We start from the raw sequence: 18,427 nt of genomic DNA, 5'->3' as shown, positions 1-18,427 counted from the left end.
TATTTTCTCCCCGGTCAAAACATTAAGAGCCCTCATCTGTCAACTGTATGGATTTCCTGTCAAAACCCACTACGTCTAGTGACACTGCCCAGATGACCTAAAGAAATGTGTGCGTGTGTATGCATGCATGTAACTAAGGCAGAAGGAAAGATGGGGGGTTGAGCTGGAGGAAAATGTCCTCGGCCGGGACTTCCGTCATATTTCTCTGCTCGCCGGCTCTTGAAAGTAAAATATGTGAGGTCAGGTGGGAGGCAGTAAGCTGTAAAAGGAATATAGTTGACATGAATGAGGCTGAGGGGCCAACAAGCTCATTCCCAGCCACATCACACTCCATCATCTGCACCAGCCAATGGGGCTCTGGCGCTGGTTTGATGGCAGCTCTGCAGGTCCTGCCCGGAGTCTCCTGTCAGTGTCAAACACCCTCTCTGGAACCTCTCAGACAATATCTCAATCAGGGAGCAGATTAATTTTCTGCTGCACTTGATCATGATGAGCGTGTGGGCTATTGTGAAATTTCAAATAAAGCGAGAGCGCTGGGGATTCACCGAGCTTCGCCCGTCTGTTTACAAACGAAAAAGGCCACGGAGTCTTGATTTATGGGAGCTGGTGATTGCTCATCTGAGCCTTCCATCCCCCACAATGCAGAGCTAGTCTCACCTCCCTCCACCCGCCACTTCCTCCTCTTGGTGAGAATAGCAACAGAGCTGCATTTCCTGACTCAGTAGCGTGTATTACCGTGGGAGTCTAAATCCCATGGAGGTGTACCGTGGTATGGTATGCTGAGTCAGGGGCTCCGTTCAAAGTGGGGCGATGTACATCAGCTTCTTAAAATACTTAAACACTCACCCTGCACAGCAAGATATGAATTTTAAGCATGTGTGCACTTTAGCATGAACAGCCAAACTGTTTTTTTTTTTCAGCACTGCAAAACAACCTATAAAAGTGTTTTCCTAATTACATTTCTGCATGTTTGCAGAATTGATAGTGGTGAAACAATTACCTAAGGATCTTTTCTTTGGAAAGAAAACACAACTTTGTGCAATAACTCCTGTGAGGTCGGCAGATATCTCTGCAACTATGTGACTGAGCGCGAAACTGTGAATCGAAACGCTCGCACATGTTTCACACTAGCTCTGATCGAATATAATACAAAGTCATGGAGGCTATGGTACCTTCTGTAAGCTCGGAGAAAGCAATGTCTGGAAGATTTACACCCGTCAGCCGCAACTTTATGACCACTGACAGTAGAAGGAAAATACTTTGACCATCTTGTGATAATTCAAAGTTCTGCTGAGAAACGTTTGGACCTGGCATTCGTGTGGATGTTACTTAGACATGTACCACCCACATAGACCAGACCAGGCAATGCTCAGAGAAGTGCAGAGGGAGCTGAGCTGAAGCAGGTGTGTAACGCCAAAGGAGGACAGCTACTAACACGACACCCACAGCATCCTTGCCCTTAATTATGCCTACCTTGAAGCCTTAATATGATTTAAACAAAGTAGTTCACCCCCTGTGCAGTTATCATGAATGGACCAAAACTAGGCTGTACCCATGTCTACTTCTGTTGTGCAGTTGCACATGTGGACACGGAGGTCGATGGGAATTGACTCGCTTTTGGAGCCAGCCTCAACTGGCCATTCGAGGAGCCTCCGCTTTTGGCACTCGAGCGCTGGCTTCATCTTTCAGCCCCGGAGGTTGCTGCTTGGCTGTATGCAAAGCACATTTTATCCAAATCTTTGGAAGATCACTAGAAAAGTAAATTAATGCGCACTTCAATCGACTACTTTGATGCAAAAAAAAAATGAGTTGGATGCATCAAGATAAACAATTGAGGGCACTGAGTTACCAGTCTGGTATCATTGGAGAAGAAGGAGGTGCAATAAGTTCGCACAACTTACTTTCAGTCTCCCTACAGCTGCACACAGATTTGATGTTTCCTTTCATCTTTTTATCTCTAGTAAAATAAAGGCAGAGTGAGAGTCAGGTGCTTCATGTACAGCATTATGATTTTCCCATTATATCTGCATTTTACTTTATACCAACCTACGTAGAGCACAGAAAACATTTCTCAATATTTAGAAGCTTTCTAGTGCTGCACCTTTACTCTCTTTTCTAAATAGTTTTTGGGTCATTAGCAGTTTTTAAGAATGTATGAAAACAACACACACGATCATAGTCAGAGCCAGGCCCTCTCAGACAAAAAATAGGTTGCATACCTCGACAGCAGTCTCGTAGTCGGAGCCGTCGAGTAGCGTGACTTTGACGGGGACAGTCTTGGGCCTCTTGGTGCTTTTCTGGGGGGATTTGGAGGCTTTGCTGGGGGTCTTCTCTGAGCTATCATCCAGCTCCCCGTGGTCCTCTGGAACCTGGGAGAGAGAAAAATCCTTGTAAGCTGGAAATCACTGTACTTTGTGTTTTCATTTCAATATTGGAGTCTCGGGAGGCATTATGTACTTGTCTTACAAAATGATTTAGATCCAGAGTCTTTGATTGTAGGGGGCACTCATCAAATTCATGATGTAGTGTGAGCTGCTGCTCTAAGATGTTAAGTTACTGGCACAGGCAGGATGGGCTAGCTGCCTTGCATATCAAACAGCAAGCCGGAAGGTCCCTGAGTGATTGAAAGGCCGGAGTAAAATGATCTACAGCAGCTGTGAGTTCCAGAGCACTCCCACCTGATTGGTTCTCCTGGCGTCACCCTCCATTGCAGTCTTCATTTCCCCAGCCAAAGCCTTCTCTGTTGTCATAGAAATGGATTACAGTCCTGCAAACACACACAAACATATTCCGTCAACAACAAATCTTTTCCTTTTCCGCAACCCAGTGTGAAGCATTTACCGTTGCTCTAGTCCATATGAACTCCTGATGGTTTCGGCTCATGAGATGTAAGCAGCGCCTTCCCATCTGCACACATCGTAAAGAATATTCACTTCAACTAACATTTGGTGTAATGGCGGGCCGCAGACCCAGTACACTGTGGTGACATCACGTCCAATTTCCTCTCGTGACTGACAGGTGCTGTGTGTTATCTTTAATCATCCTCTACTGCCATTCAGGTCATCTTTTTCTCACGCATTGGTCACTGCATTGTGCGTCGAGACGGATGGTGAAAGGGAGAAAAAGGCGAGCTCAGTCAGCACAGGCTCACAGCCTCCCACAGGAGCACTCTGCATGAAGAGCGTTGGCTCCGGGACGCTCTCCTCTCGCACTAGCTAAAGGAGATAGCATAAATTACATCAGCCGGAGAGCCCTGCGGCACCACGCGCGACAGCCGAGACACCGAGATAGGGAATGAGAGTGAGGCGACATGAAAGGCAGGAAAGGGCGCCGAGAACGTGACAGCGGTCTGAGGATGAGACAGGAGGAAGGAGGGAGGAGAGCAGAGGTTAGGAGGGGAGCGGCAAGAAAAGAGAGGGGTTAGAGGGTGAGATATACATTAATGCCACTACAATATTCAGGCGAGTTGGAGACCGATGAGGCTTGTCAGTTGAAGGTGACTCAAGCTGGACTCTTGCAGAGTTACCAACGGTGAAATAGCTGGTATTATGATTAGGTCATCCAGCTATGAGAAAGGAATTATCCAAGATAAAGCCGAGGGAATATGCAGCTCAACTATGAAAGGTGAGGACAGGGTCATGCTTTTTTTTTTTTTTTTTTTTTTTTGGTCCGCTTTGACAACGTGCAAGGATACACCGATCAGGCATAACATTATGACCATATGTTGTAATATTGTGTAGGTCTCCCTTGTGCCTCCAAAACAGTTGTGACTCATCAGAGAATGGACATGGGCCTTCTGAGGGTGTCCTGTGGTGTATGGCAACAGAATATTGTTAGTGGGGGCCTTTGGGTCCTGTGGGTTGAGGGGAGGGGCTTCTGTGGATCATCCCACAGATACTTGGATCAGTTTGGGATCTAGGGAGTTTTGGAGGCCAGGTCAACAACTCATGTTTTTTTTAGTTGTTCCTAAAGTGTTTTTGTGTGTGTGTCTGTGTCAGGCTGCATCCTGCTGGGGATGGCTGCTGCCATCAAGGAGTGTCATTACAATGGGGTGGAGGTGCCTGGTCTGGTCTAGGTGGGTGCTACATATCTAAGTAACACCCACACGAATGAATGCCAGGTCTAAAAGTTTCCCAGCAGAACATTGTATTGTCACTAGATGGTCAATGTCATTCACTTCACCTGTCAGTGGTTTTAATGTTGTGGCTGATTGGTGTATAATGTGTGGTGGAGAATTAAAATGGGAATATTTCCTAAGAATTGGGGCCCTTTTAAATGAATGACATTGTTAAGAAAGCTTCGATTGTGAAGGGACAGCATTAGCACAGCGTTTTAAGTATTTTTTCCCTCTCTGACAAAAATAAATGATCATTTCCTGGCATGTATTGTTTATCTTCGATTATCCCCATTTGTCAATCTCAAGAGAGCAACAGATGCATCCAGTACTGTATAATGTAACAATTTCCACTTAACCCCAGGAAATGTGTCAGCCTGAGGCGTGTGTGAGCAGCCTCAGCCACTTTAATGACAAAATGTATGATTTTGCCACAAACCCATGAAAACAATGTGATTTTTGCTTCAGCAAGTACATTTATATTATCAGTGGTAAAAGGGAATATTGGCTTCTCTTAATGTGTATTTTATCACACATTTAAGATTTTTGGAATATGTCTGAAGCTAGAATGTGAAAAAAAAAAAAACATGAGGGATGAGGTTAATTTGGAGCAAAGGGATTAGTGAGGAGTGGAAATGGGAATCACTGATGGGAAAAAAATATATAGAGCTTCGAGGGAAAACTGTCATTAGGGAGGATCAAAACAGAAGCAAAATTAGCTTTAATAATGGCCAACAAAATGTTTGTTGGGCCAGGAAAATATATGGTAGTATTTTTTCCCCACGGAAGAGGCCCTAATTAACAATCTTCCCCTCAACCAGCTGTCTGAGGACATCTCTGTGTTTACACCTCAGGAAGTTGGAACACAGCACGTCTCAGCTTTCATGATAGGTCAGTCTCAAGCTGCATAATGAAGCCACATCAAAGAGGAGTGCAGTCTGGCCTTCCTAGAGGAAGGCTGCAGACGTCAAGCGCTCCTTGACATCTCCGCAACTTTGAAGGGTCTGTGGGTCGCTGCATTAATTTATTTAATGAATGATAATAGAATTTGTTACATATTTATTCTTATTATGATTGTATATTACATGCAGAAATTACATTTGGTGGATTTCCGTTCTGACTTTCAGATGTCGTTTGCAAGGAAATAGTGTCAGGCTTGGGAAGCGGCCAGCTTACTTGAATACATATGCCCACTGTCGGCAGATGCATAACAAAGATACTTCAGTACAGAAATATTTAGGATAGTTTGGACATGGTGATGTAAGTTCATCCACCAGAAAGTACTCATACGTTTAAGCCATGTTAGTAGTCGGTCAGCTGTCCACTTTGGTTTTACTGAAATACCTTGACTTAGGTTAAGTACTTAGCTACTGAGTTTCAGTGACATTTATTACAGACATTTACACCGATCAGCCAAAACATTAAAACCACTGACAGGAGAAGTAAATAACACTGACCATGTTGTGACAATACAACGCTCTGCTGGGAAACATTTGGATCTGGCATTCATGTGGATGTTACTTAGACATGTACCACCCACCTAGACCAGATCAGACCAGGCACCCCCACCCCATAGCAATGACACTCCTTGATGAAGCCTGACACAGACACACACACATAAAAACGGTTTAGGGAACAACTCAAAAACATGACCTGGCCTCCAAATTCACTAGATCCCAAACTGATCAAGTATCTGTGGGATGATCCACAGAGGCCCCTCCCCTCAACCCATAGGACCCAAAGGTCTAGCAACATCCTGTTGCCAGACACCACAGGACACCCTCAGAAGGCCCATGTCTATTCTCTGATGAGTCACAACTGTTTTGGAGGCACAAGGGAGACCTACACAATATTAGGAAGGTGGTCATAATGTTATGGCTGATCGATGTATGTGTGTGCAGTCAAGGTGTAGACACGAACATGCAGCCCTGATTCAAATAGAGAACATTGTGGTTAAATGAGCTTCTTAGACTCCAAGGCCACAGTGATGCCATAGAGCCTAATATTTCAATAAATATAATATTCTCATACAAATGCAATGACTTTTATGTACTGAAAAGCACAGAGAAGATATTTCAAAGGCCAGAAGTCCATTTTTTTCCCTTACCATGGCATGTGTATCCAATATGATCTCACTCATGTAAACCAATCAGACCTGTCTTCTGTAACACAAGCGCTCAGTGGGGACGTCAACCACGTGAAGCAGCTGTCAGAACAACGAGCTTGATAGGAATCCTAATAGATCAGTGTCAGGGACGTTAGGCCGCTCATTTCACACAAATCATGATCGCGAGGCCAATCAATTCTTTCATCTGGGTCGTTTTACGATTCAATCACTCCAGGCCCGCATCACGACTGGTCTCCACACACCTAATCATCTGTGCGAGAGAGATGATGGAGGCTGAGACGCATGAGGTGCTGCTTCGACTCAAAATTCCTCCAACAGCGCGCGTCTTCAAACAGACTCCTATTAAAGGTCTTTCTCCACAAAAATTGTCTGTGGCTCTTTGGTTCTTAGACTTCAAAGAAAGAGCATCAAGGGAAGTCTCTGTTAAGTATGACAGCATCACGGTAGGTGAGGCAACGTGGTGGACGGAAGGCTTCCAAAAATAGCTGCAGGACATAAGTTGGCTTTTCTTCCTTGTAATGAGACGGAAATACTTTTTTATTTATACATCTAAAGTTTAAGGGTCAAATTAAAGTGGTCTTAGAATAGATCTGGGAAAGTGCTTACATTGGTTGTCTAGCTATGGAGTGTATGCAATTACACACCGACGCCAGTGTTCTACAGATAATAACATTAGTTTGAGTCGCAGATGACCAAAAACGATCACAGTCTGCTTCCTCTGTGCTTCCACTCTATTAATGTCACATTGTGTAGGCACTGTGGTTCATGTGTGTAAGTCAGTGTGTTTCTGGGAGCTAACTGAAGCTCCTGTGGCTTTAAACTGCCACTGTTGGTAAATGTGATACAGACAGGACAGTGGTTGGAGCTTTGCGTACCATTCATCCAGTTTATCCGCCCTGTTGAATGTATTCTGGTCACTAAGATGCTGAGTCACTGTAGTGTTCAGTCTGTCCCGAGTTTAACATGGAAAAGAAGTAGGTCTGCCTGGAGGGTGTATTCTAACTTCCAATCAATCATGTTGAAGGACAGGGAGTTAATGGGAGGTTATCAATATGCCTTCTTGCGGAAACGTCATCAGTCGCTGCACAAGCACTGTTCCAGTTAAAATTTTGCATCTGCCTAAATACAGTCCAAATCCCCAGATGTATTCTTGCCTCGCTCATTTTCTCAAGGACATATCGGGAGGTAACTTGTTTAAAATTTGGACAGCCAGAATGCGTGCCGTCATCTAATAACACTGCTATTATAGTGAGAGAATGACTGTACTCCATCCTCCAGGGTCTGCACTTCAGAGTCCAAACTACCAAGCACGTAAGTTTGAAGTACTTGGTATTGATAAAGGCCCAATGAATGGAATGACAACAATGGCTGAAGGTCTTTAGACAAGAAACCATGTTTGGCAGCAAAGAAAAACAGAAACAGCAATAGAAGCATGTCACATATTTGTGACTTATCGACTTAAGAATCACACTGATGACACTTGGGTCAGAGTAATCCTTCCTATAAATCTCCAAATTAAAAGGAGTACTTTGCAGGACATGGTTCATTCATCTCTTTGGAGATTATGTATTAACACTGCACCGAGGGAAAACGATTTACACTCACACCTACTGCCAGTTTAGCAACTTCAGTCATGCAAACTCCACACAGAAGGGCCACAGTCGGCCGATGTATTCGAACCCAGAACCATCTTGCTGTGAGGCGTCGGTGCAGACCACCACAAAACCACTAACCACCCAATGAAAAATCCAATATTCAATCTCCTTATAGCTCTTTTTAGGTCACCACCTATTTGCGAAAGAATATATCTCCTTCTCTGTCTCCTTAGCTGCTAAATGGACATTATCTTAAACAGCTGCTAACTTCTCTCTTATCCCTTGTGCCCCGTTTATACCATTAAATAAGAGCAAAGTGCACAAAAATAATCTTTCCAGGTGCCTTAATCTACTTCGTGCACAGCAAAAGACCTAATTTGAGACCCACAGATGCATTAGTGACCACCTGAGCCCTCATAAAACCGCAAACAATATAACGCTGATCTTTGGAGTTCCAGTTTTAATCCATATTTCGTTTTAATTTAAACTGAACGGGCGGTGGACGCAGCGCAAACACATTTGAGGTGTAATACAGTTAGCTTCAATAGCCATGCAATACATAGCTTCCTAAGAGTTTTATCAAATATTCCTACTCCGTAACATTTATTTAAGTTGTATAAATGTCAGTAACCATTTTAAAGCTTCACAAATGTTATCAAGGACACGTTGGGAGGTAACTTAATACATTGCAACTGCTATTTAAAGGTATGCACAGAGCCTGAAATGCTAATTCCATTGTAATTCCAGTATTAATGCAGTAAATATGGCAGCGTAAAGAAAGCTATGCTTAACTTTAGACGGTAGCTGTAACTGTAGAATGGAGCCCCACCATCACTGGTCCTCAAGTCAGAAGACATGCCTTCACTTGCAACCACAAGCTGGTTATTGAGTTCATGTACTTTACACAATCACTGTTGCTGCTGGTGGCACAAAACGTGCACCGACGGGTAAAATCAATCCGTCTTTTGGATGAGAAGTGGAAATGATCAATCCAAAATCTATGATATACGGTATCTCCGACTGTCAAATAGGACAGATCTTATCTTTATATTAATATTCTTCATAAGATGGATTGTCCTTTTGAGTTGCAAATCACTGCACCCGTCAGTATCATAAGCTGTGTTTATAACCGACCAGTTACAGTTATTGAAATGCAAAATTTATAGACGTTCACCCTCCACATAGCCAGACATGCACAGACACTGAGTCCTCTCCTTCAGACTCTGATGATGACCCCCTCTGTGCTCTACATATTAGACCAGATACACAGGAATCATTACTGAGCATCGCAGATGTCCCGATGTATCCTTGGATTACCTTCAAGACCTTCAAACCGCACTCACTGAACTGAAAAGAAATCTCAAACTGCAGGATGTCATCTCCCTGCCAACAAAAAGAAGCAGAATGCAGGCAATATGACGCCCCCAAAAACGCTCATCGTCTGCAGCAGAGCAGCTCAGATAAATTGCCCGATAGTAAAACACATGATGGCTGATCATCGAGGGCAGAATGATGTCCGTGATGCACCGTGCGCTGCAACTCGCCTGAGCCCATTTGTCTTCATGCCATTTCTCAAACAAAGACTCTGTCAATTTAGAGGCCCCTAAAATTGATGTGTCTTCAGGCAGGCGGTCGGTTGCCCATAGGCCCGTCCTTCCTTCAGCGGGAGATGGGCAGAAGAAATTTGTCAAATATTGCATCTCAGAAATATGTCACAGCAGAGCAGGGGAAACACGGGAATGACAGCTTGTGGGTTCCTCTCACTCCTCAAACACAGCAGGCTGTCAAGAAAATGTGCATGTGCTAACGGCGTCAAGTGTTTTGTGCCTTCCTGCGGAGTATATTAGAAGAAGAAAAAATAAGTGTGGAGTACAGTGTGAGAGCAAAATGGTGACAAAAGCAGTAGTCACAGTGTCATCATCACCTCTTATGAGCAGAATATCCAGAACTTTGCAAGTTTCACAGTTATGTTCTAAGGAAATTTTAACTCTCTCACAATCGTCACTGATCAGAAATCTGCATATTTAAAAATTAAAAATCGACCACAAGCGACTTAAAAATACCCCTCAACAGTTTCAAAGCTCCTATCAGCACATCGGAGCTACCTACCTCCGACTGGATGCTGCTGATTGCTCTATTTAACAGCTTTTAGATCAAAGTGCAGCAGTTAAGTCTGCAGATCGGGATCAGACCCGCCTGCCTGAACTGTAAAGAGGCATATTAGCCCTCTTCATTTTTGTCAGATCCGCTGCTTCTGTTGTCGGAAGAAAAGCATCATCCTTTCAAGCATTTCTCACAACATCTCCCCCCAAGGGTTTGGGCCCCCATGCTGCGTTTTCATTAAATCCTATTTCCACTTGGTCACCTTGTTTGCGAGTGCAATATGTGTTTCGGTACAAACCAGTGAATCCCTCTGTGTCTTAATTTTCATAATCCAATAAATTACACTTTCCATTCAGAGGCCAGTGGTGCAGTATCTGGCGGGGGAATTTCACCGGTGGTGCAAAAGACCTTTTAAAGAACTGACCGGACTACAGTTTAAACCATCTGCATGGCTTGAAGTGATAAAAATGGAGGACAGGCTTAAGTGACCCTTTAATGAGGACACTGATTTAGTTCATACTGCTAGTTCTGAGTTATCATCACCCAGCAATGATTCTCTCGAGGCAGTGTTACTACATAATCTACAAAGAGATGAATAAACCATGTCCTGCAATGTACTCCTTTTAATTTGGCTATTCTTTAATTAGGAGATTTAAAGAAATTATTCTTTTGACTCAGAAATGACAACAGTTTGCTCAGATAATACCATCTGTCTTTTTTTTCTTCTTCTTCATTCCAGTCAACTATGCATAAGGATCTCGTTCTCTTTTTTTTTTTTTGTGCCAAGTGCAAAAGTACCCTTGGGGAGTAAACCCGACAGTTTGGCTGCCCTAATTGAATTTTTGCCACGTTCTGGAAGTAATCCCTCTCTGTGGAGCTTTTGACTGGCACAAAAAAAAACAATCTGTGTTTATCAGTAGATGTCATCAGCGCAGAAGGACTGGTGATCGATCATGTTGACACACCTGCATCTAACAGCATGAGGATGCTTGGAAAATAACTGTCATAACTTCACATTATTTCTAGAAGTAAATGCTACATAAAAAAGCGTGTTGTTTTGATCTTATTTAATTTAAAAGATGTCCCTGTTAGTGATTTGACCTTAAGAAAACAGAAGGCCACGCCCCAGATTGACTGCTTGATTGGTTTTCAGATACAATTGGAGAAAAAGGTACTCGGCCACACCTGAACCGCAGGATTCATAAGCGTGGAGAGTATGTCTGGAGCAAGACTGTGTTAAAAATGCAAAGGCTGTAGGTTTTCTTAGGAGTGGTTTTTGTAGCCAAGTGTGTTGGCTCTTGCTGTCGTCATCTTGGCAGTGCCTGACACCACTTAGTTCCTGAGTAATTCAAACCCTGTCAAGGCGTAGGAGTTTTAGCGGAACTGAGGCGGGTAGGTGACACCTAGGCAGACAGCTGGCAATCTGTGAGGGCACCCATCGGTCGCTTGGCCACTCCTTTAATAATGCGTAACTTTAAGCCTTGACATAGTTTAAGCAGGTGGGTTATATTAAAAAATGTCAGAGACTGAAACTTTCTTGTACCAGGTTGTAAACCTTTCTTATTCTGTTTCTGCTGTAAAGTCTGATATTTTATCAGGTCAGTGAGAACTGACTCGTTTTTGGAGCCAGCCTCAAGTGGCCATTCGGGGAAACTGCCATGTTTGGCACTTCAGCGTTTGGCTTTATTTTTTATTTTTTTGGAAGTTGCTGCTTGGTTGAATGCAGCTCTCTACAAGCACAGTATAATGAACACAGTGTACCCAGATTAAATCGCTTATCGCTAAGTAAATCTGTGATGACTACCATGAATAGCTGTGTGTATCCAGTGATGCCTCAAGCAGTCTGTGTTTGCGAAAAGGAAATGGTACACACGCCATGTAAAAAGTCAATACTATGTCGTGTATGCTAAATTACTGTATCCACAGAAGCCATCCACTCTATAAGCCCATCGTAGAACATGCCTCGGTGAGCTCCTTCAGCTCCCTCCCCATCTCAGCCTTATAATCACTGCCTCCCTTCTAATGGCATACACGGCCAGTCCATCAATCCTTGCTGGGCAGAGGCTGGCTCTGGGAAAAACTAGGTATAGGACAGTGGGGGTTGGGGAAGAGGGAGTGGCGAGATGTCCTTGTTCAGGGGAAACCACATACACACATCCTCTAAACCGTTGGCGCTCAGCAGTCTTGGAAGCAGTTTGCGTAGCACGACTGTTAAGTCTGCTGCAAATCATGTCACACCACAACCGAGATAAATGATACGACATCCAAACCAATGAGGCTGCAAGTTCCCCCTCTGAAAGAGGAGGCGAGCCCAGAGGGAGTAGCGCTACCTGGGCCTACATAGTATAATCACTCTCTTGTGAGAAAGGCCTGCACTTGCACTACACAGAAATATTTGCAGGGGTTACTGCGGTTTCTACACTTCAGCATTTGAAGTGCAGCAGTATTCCTTTCTGACCTGATATGAAAAGACAGATTGGGTGATTGCAAACTTATCTGCGTCTCTTTCATTATGGCTCGGAATCAAAGAAGGTGGAAAATGCGCGTGTCAAATTTATCAGAGCGGGGGTTTAGGGGCGGGTCACTGTAGAGTTAATCCTCGCTGATTAAAACAAATCAAGCAGTGAAATCTCTTCAGATGAGCTGTCAAAAAGCATCATTTGATTTATGAGATGAATATCGAGCAAATTAATCCGTTTACATGAGTGGAAAGAGTCGGCGTCTTCCACTCTACACCTCAAAGTAATCCTACGTCCACTTAGTGAAGGGCGTCATGTAACAAGGCGTGGGAATATTATTGCCTTTAGGTTAAAAGCAATTTTGATTTCATCGGACATGATTGGGACACTCAGACTGCTGCTAATCTATTTAGAGTATATTATTTTAAAAACCAACACCGCACAGACACTTGTGGGTGAAACAGATTGCGTGACATACTATTGATACATTCACTGACAGACACAGTCCAAACAGACAAACACACTGCACACACTGACATAATGCTTGCTATCCTAGCTGTTTTCCAAGGCTGTTACAGTTTTAAAGTGAATATGGACTTTAAGAGCACACTCTCATCTTGAATTTGGGGGCATTTTCATCAAAATATGATGGGGTTTAGGAGTCACCGCCCTTTAAAGGGGAACTACTGTTTTTTACAACTTGGACCTTATTTCACAGCCTCTAAATAACACATTATCTGTTCGATAACAAAATATTGGTGAAATGAACGAGTTTCGTGGCAGATAATGCGTTATTTATTCATTTCGGTGCCCCAGTCACTTCCACTATATGGATATACGCAGATCTAAAAATCTCCCGAACGACTGCAAATTACACGAAAGTTATATGGGTGAGTAAACAATCATATTTTATGCCAGAAATAAGGTCCAGGTTGTAAAAAACAGTAGTTCCCCTTTGATACCCTGAATGCACTAAAAAGTATCATAGACAGTTATGGGATATTCAGTCATTGCACCTAGGCAATAAGTAGGTAAAATGAGTTGCATTTGCATTTCGAAACTGTTCCTGTGAACTCACAACACTAGTTCAAAGGAGCGGTCAGTCATGTGAACTCAACTCGATCCATAATGCATTTCACTGAAGGCAGAAAGAACCACAAACAAACGACAACTGAAGGCAGCCGCAGCAAAGGCCTGGCAGGGCATTGTAAGGGTGGAAACCCATTCTTTGGAGATGTTGTTCCAAAGAATGTCCAATTCTTTTTGAGCCCCTGAAAATAAGCGGCTATGAATAAAAATGGTTGCATGCCTGTGTCATGGGATATTTAATACAAAGATATCCAAAAAATGTTTACGAAAGGCAACTGGACTTGTAGAGCTTGTTTGAGAAGATGTTTCGCCACTCATCCGAGTAGCTTCTTCAGTTCTGAGGGACTGGTGGGAAGTTGAGGTTTAAATAGGAATATCTGTGTCTGTAGCCCAACAGAAACTAGCTTGACTTGTTTCTGTTAATGACCAGAAACTGGCACAAACATTCAGTTAACTGCTTCAGTTTTTTGCTTATACCATGGCCTGTATGACTGAGGACCTTCACAGACCTAATATAAAGATGAAATACATGAGTATGACTTTTCTTGAAGATGTTTCATCCAAGTATCTTCTTCAATTCTCAAAAACATCTAGTTGCCTTTGTTTCAGATAATAAGATTGGTTATAACGCCATTATTACAGACAAGACTCTTAAACCCATGTCCAAAGGTCTAAAGGTATGTGGACCTACCTGTACAGATCCTTCTTTTTATACAGCTTTCTAAATAGCTGTATTTATAGCGACATCACAATCTTACAATTTACTCCCTCAGGACCTTCTCAAAACAGCCATTACCGAAAATTTACATTATGAGTTTTACATCTATGTCTTCTAAAGCATTTTTACAAAGTGCATGACTGTGCTTAGCTACATTTAAACAATTTCGCTATCATGATGATTGCAGGCTGACAGCCTTCATAATTATTTAATAACAAAAGCAATTAATTAATAAGTAAAGCTCAATTTATCCTTATGGAACCACAATTCAGAGCTCACATCCCACTTCATCACCACAGCCCGCAGTTAACAGCATGCTTAAAGTATACGGAGTCGATATTTCATCTTCCGCCGATGCATTTTTAAAAACCTTTACTTGCCAAGTAGTCAAATAGAAAAACAAGACATATCTTCACTTTTCATCAAATGGTGGTGAAATGACAAGCGCCATGCTGCGCTCGCAGCAGTTTTCCTTTTCTCTTTGACCAAAGAGGGGAGTGTTGCCACAAACGATAGTTAACACAGAGACATCAGGCGTGCCTGTTTAAGATGCAGTTACCATGGGAACCCGAGCCTAACATCGTCTGTCAAGCATATCAAAATAAGATAAAGAAAATGACAAAGAGAGTGCGAGTGAAAGAGAAAAAGAGAGAGAGAGAGGGAGAGATGGAGAGCCTGTAGGCATTATTTTGCGAGTTGACACATTCACATGAGTGAGAGGGAAGAGGAGGTGAACCGTCGCATGGCACTGTGCTGAAGAATGTGACAGTTCATGTAGAGGTAGGCACACTGAAGTGACAGGATGGAGACAGAAGCGGTGGGTGGAAAAGGATGACCAACAGTTCCAAGTTTGCATTAAAATGTTTGTCACAAACTCTTAAGGTCAGTCAGATGAGATGTAGATCCACGGTACAGTGAGTGTGTGTCATTGTGGAGGGGCATGTTCATTGTATGTTAGATTAGACACTACATAAGACTCGGCTTTAATATGAAGCTTTTGCAAAGATATTGTCGACAAATCTGGTCAGATCGATTTATTTGATTTTGATTGAATTGATTTTCTTCCTTATGGCTTGTACTACTGTAAAATCATTCCAACGTAGCTGCGTATACCTAACGGGAAATTATTCAAACGGTCTTCAAACTTCTCGTCTGATCGTCAAAATAAAAGTCTATCTATATATGTGTTTTAAAAAGCAAGACATCAACACTAAGTGTACACTGTGCACAGAAGATGCCAAGTTATCAGCTTTTGTACCTTTTGAAATATGTATTTTATTATAGAAGTAGAGTTCAGACCGAGTTCAGACTTTCTCATCTGCTTCAAGATACTGTCTAAAGACTGTCGCACCGATATCCTTCACAAAATGTATCATGACAAGTTTTAAATAGAAAGTCTCACACTTTTGATTTGTGGATTGCCACTGGATACAGCATACCTGTGTCAAACACTGATCTTAACTTCAATACGTCGTTAGAAGGGGTTGGATTGCCGGAAAACGTGGCGTCCCGCCGAGTTGGGCATCGTCCTTTGTGATGATAACGCAAAAGAGGAGACGGTTTATTACACACTGTTATCTTTAATACGCCTTTGAAAGCTCCTCTCACTTCTGAGCGACGGAGTCGGTATAAAATGCTGTGGAGAATTCCTGGCTGGCTGTGAACAGGCCGCTGGCCCCCGCTTCAATGAGCTATTACAAATCGATCACAGGATGACTTAAAATAGGACTCGAGGGAGAATTGTATCACGGTGTGATACCTTAAGCACGCGTGAATGCTGAATTTACATGCACAAAAAAAACACACACACATACACAAAGTTGCGTGTGCCTATCGACAGCATGTGACCTAACACTCAGGTGTGCATTGATTGGTGACAGATTGCACAGAGGTTGCACATCAGCCAGAAAATATGGAGTCGCCGCCTGCGAGCTCGATGTGTAGATGTAGCCTTTCTTGACCCTCTGTGTTTCAGATGAGTTTGCTTGAACTGGCTTTCGTGAGAAATGTAGCATGTAATTACCTTACTGTATTAGCAGTGGCAAAACTCCTTCAACAACCTTGACACCGTTTGAGAAAATAGGTATTCAATAATGTTTCCTGTATGTGTTTAACAGAACATGCATCCATAGAGAGAGAGACATAGAGAAAGGCTTTGCCCCTTAATCCGAACAAGCACGGGGGCAAAACAGAGGAGAGCCACGCCGGCTATAGTTTCAGCATTGTAATGAACACCGGGGAGGCTGAGAGTAGAGCAGGTGAAAGGAAAATGAGATTGGAGGATGCATGGAGGGACAAGAGGCATGGATGGACATATGGATGAATTGTAGATCTAATTTGCCCCCTCCCTGACTCAGCCTTCACGTGCATGGAAGTCGGGGAGATGCTGTGGCTGCAGAGGAGCCAGACACACGAGCGCTGCCGCCGGTCTGTTTGAGCAGGAAGCAGGCGAACACATCGACGAGGGCGGTAACTTTTACAGACTAGTTTGGAGGTGTCGAAATGTGCACTTTTTCTTGAATATTATTTTGCTGTCTTTATTATTTCCTTCTCAGTCCGCCTTTTTACCCTAGTGGTAGTTAGTGCTGCCCCCTTTTCTGTACTTGCTATGGGAAAACCTTTCAAATCGAATGTGAACGAGACCACGGTTTATAGTTTAACTCATTTTAATTTCAGTTCTCCTCCGTTTTTGGAATATTTTTTGTACAGGAAGTAGGTAAATGTGGCATTCTGAGAAGATCATTTATAAGCTGTGTTAAATAACTATAACAGAGTACATTTCAGACACAATACAGAATCTAAAAAGAGGGGCTTTTGTTTTATAAAGTGGCATTCTCCTGTAGCCCACATATCTGGATCAGGTTAGATTGCCCCCTTTCTTTACAGACTGATGTAAATGTCTATCTTCTTTTAACAATAAACCCCATACTTCTAGTTTCAACGCATATCCAATTTAATTGCCCACTTTCTGTCCAGTGCGTCCACACACTCAGACCTTCCCACTGCCGATGCGCCCACGCCTGCCCCCTCTGCCACACCCGCGACAATACACTCCGTCTCCAATTAGCTCATTATCTTGAGCATCAGCTGTTAGCCTATATCTCCACGTAGAGAAATCACAACCCTCTCTCACACACACACACACACACACACACACGCAATGTCCAAGAATAGATCCGAACAATTGTACGTGGGCTGGATGTCCTCAGTAACTGATCGGGCGTTTTTTGTGATTCAGTAACGCGAATAAAGGTGCACCTGCTGCCCTACTGGGCCTTGAAACGCGTGAAATAAAGGGTGCCCTCATTCTGTGCGGCTTATTAAAGCAGCCTGCCGACCATATTGGTCGCGTTAAATCTGTGTGGCAACACCCTCTCCATCCGCCCATGACACACGAGGCACAAAGCGGCGTCTTTGCGGAGCATGCAGAACACAGATTCGTGCAGCCTTTTTCCCCCCCCCCGCACCGGCTGCTTCCCCTCCGTTGCCTTCAATGTGACTTTGTAATAACCGGTTAAATGCAGCAGCAGCAGCAGCAGCGTGCACCTGTTCCGCTGTCACCCGCACCGCGACGGATAAACACAAAACTGCATACCTGTCCTGGCAGGTCCCGGTGTCAAGCTTCAGCCCAGATGCTGGTCATTGAGATTGCGAGAGACTGGAAGAGGGACACCGCCACCGCCCCGGAGCGTCTTTCTCTGTCTCTCTCTCTCTTTCTCTTTCTCTCTCTCTCTCTCTCTGTCACGGTAGATGTAGCCCCGCAGGCTGGGACGGCAGACAGGCACAAGCCGGCAGGGATGGCTAACAGTCGCACGGAGGGCTAGGAGGATGGGAGAGGGGCGTTTTCATGGTGTAAGCGAGGGAACTCCTAACGTCGTGCGTAATATGCGAAGACCGCTCCGCTCGTGGCACGCAGCGTCTCTTATCCTTACCTATATTCCGGTCACAGTGGGGCTTAGTGACGGGTGCTTTGAGCAGAAGATGCTCAAACGTGCAATACCTGCTATAATCTAGTTTTTAAAGCTCTAAACAAACTGAAAAACCACCTTGATTGGATCCATTGTGATGTCTTTGCAGGAGAATTAGTGCATTTGTTGTTAACATTTAATTCATGCCCCTTTATATATTCCACTTCAAGTACCCAACCTCCATGAACACTTACAGATAACAAATATTCCAAATACTTAATAAAAAAGCAAATATAGCTGGTTAGTTGTAGGA

The 18,427-nt window shown here is 43.5% G+C and overlaps 1 protein-coding gene across 1 annotated transcript in view; it reads right to left on the bottom strand.

Moving 5' to 3' along the window:
• Nucleotides 1–17,906, bottom strand: part of LOC311494825 (band 4.1-like protein 1) — a 40,487-nt gene extending 22,581 nt beyond the window's left edge. Inside the window, exons 1-3 of the mRNA XM_084554063.1 lie at nucleotides 17,802–17,906; nucleotides 2,679–2,767; nucleotides 2,220–2,369 (exon numbers count right to left, since the gene is read on the bottom strand). Coding sequence (XP_084410189.1) covers nucleotides 2,220–2,369; nucleotides 2,679–2,750 — 222 coding nt within the window. The 5' untranslated portion in view covers nucleotides 2,751–2,767; nucleotides 17,802–17,906. The remainder of the gene's footprint in view (nucleotides 1–2,219; nucleotides 2,370–2,678; nucleotides 2,768–17,801) is intronic.
• Nucleotides 17,907–18,427: the final 521 nt, after the last annotated feature.

This window comes from Chelon labrosus (assembly GCF_963514085.1).
Source record: "Chelon labrosus genome assembly, chromosome: 10".
Lineage (NCBI taxonomy): Eukaryota > Metazoa > Chordata > Actinopteri > Mugiliformes > Mugilidae > Chelon > Chelon labrosus.
The sequence above is the reverse complement of the archived record's forward strand: the minus strand, read 5'-3'. Positions and strand labels throughout refer to the sequence as shown.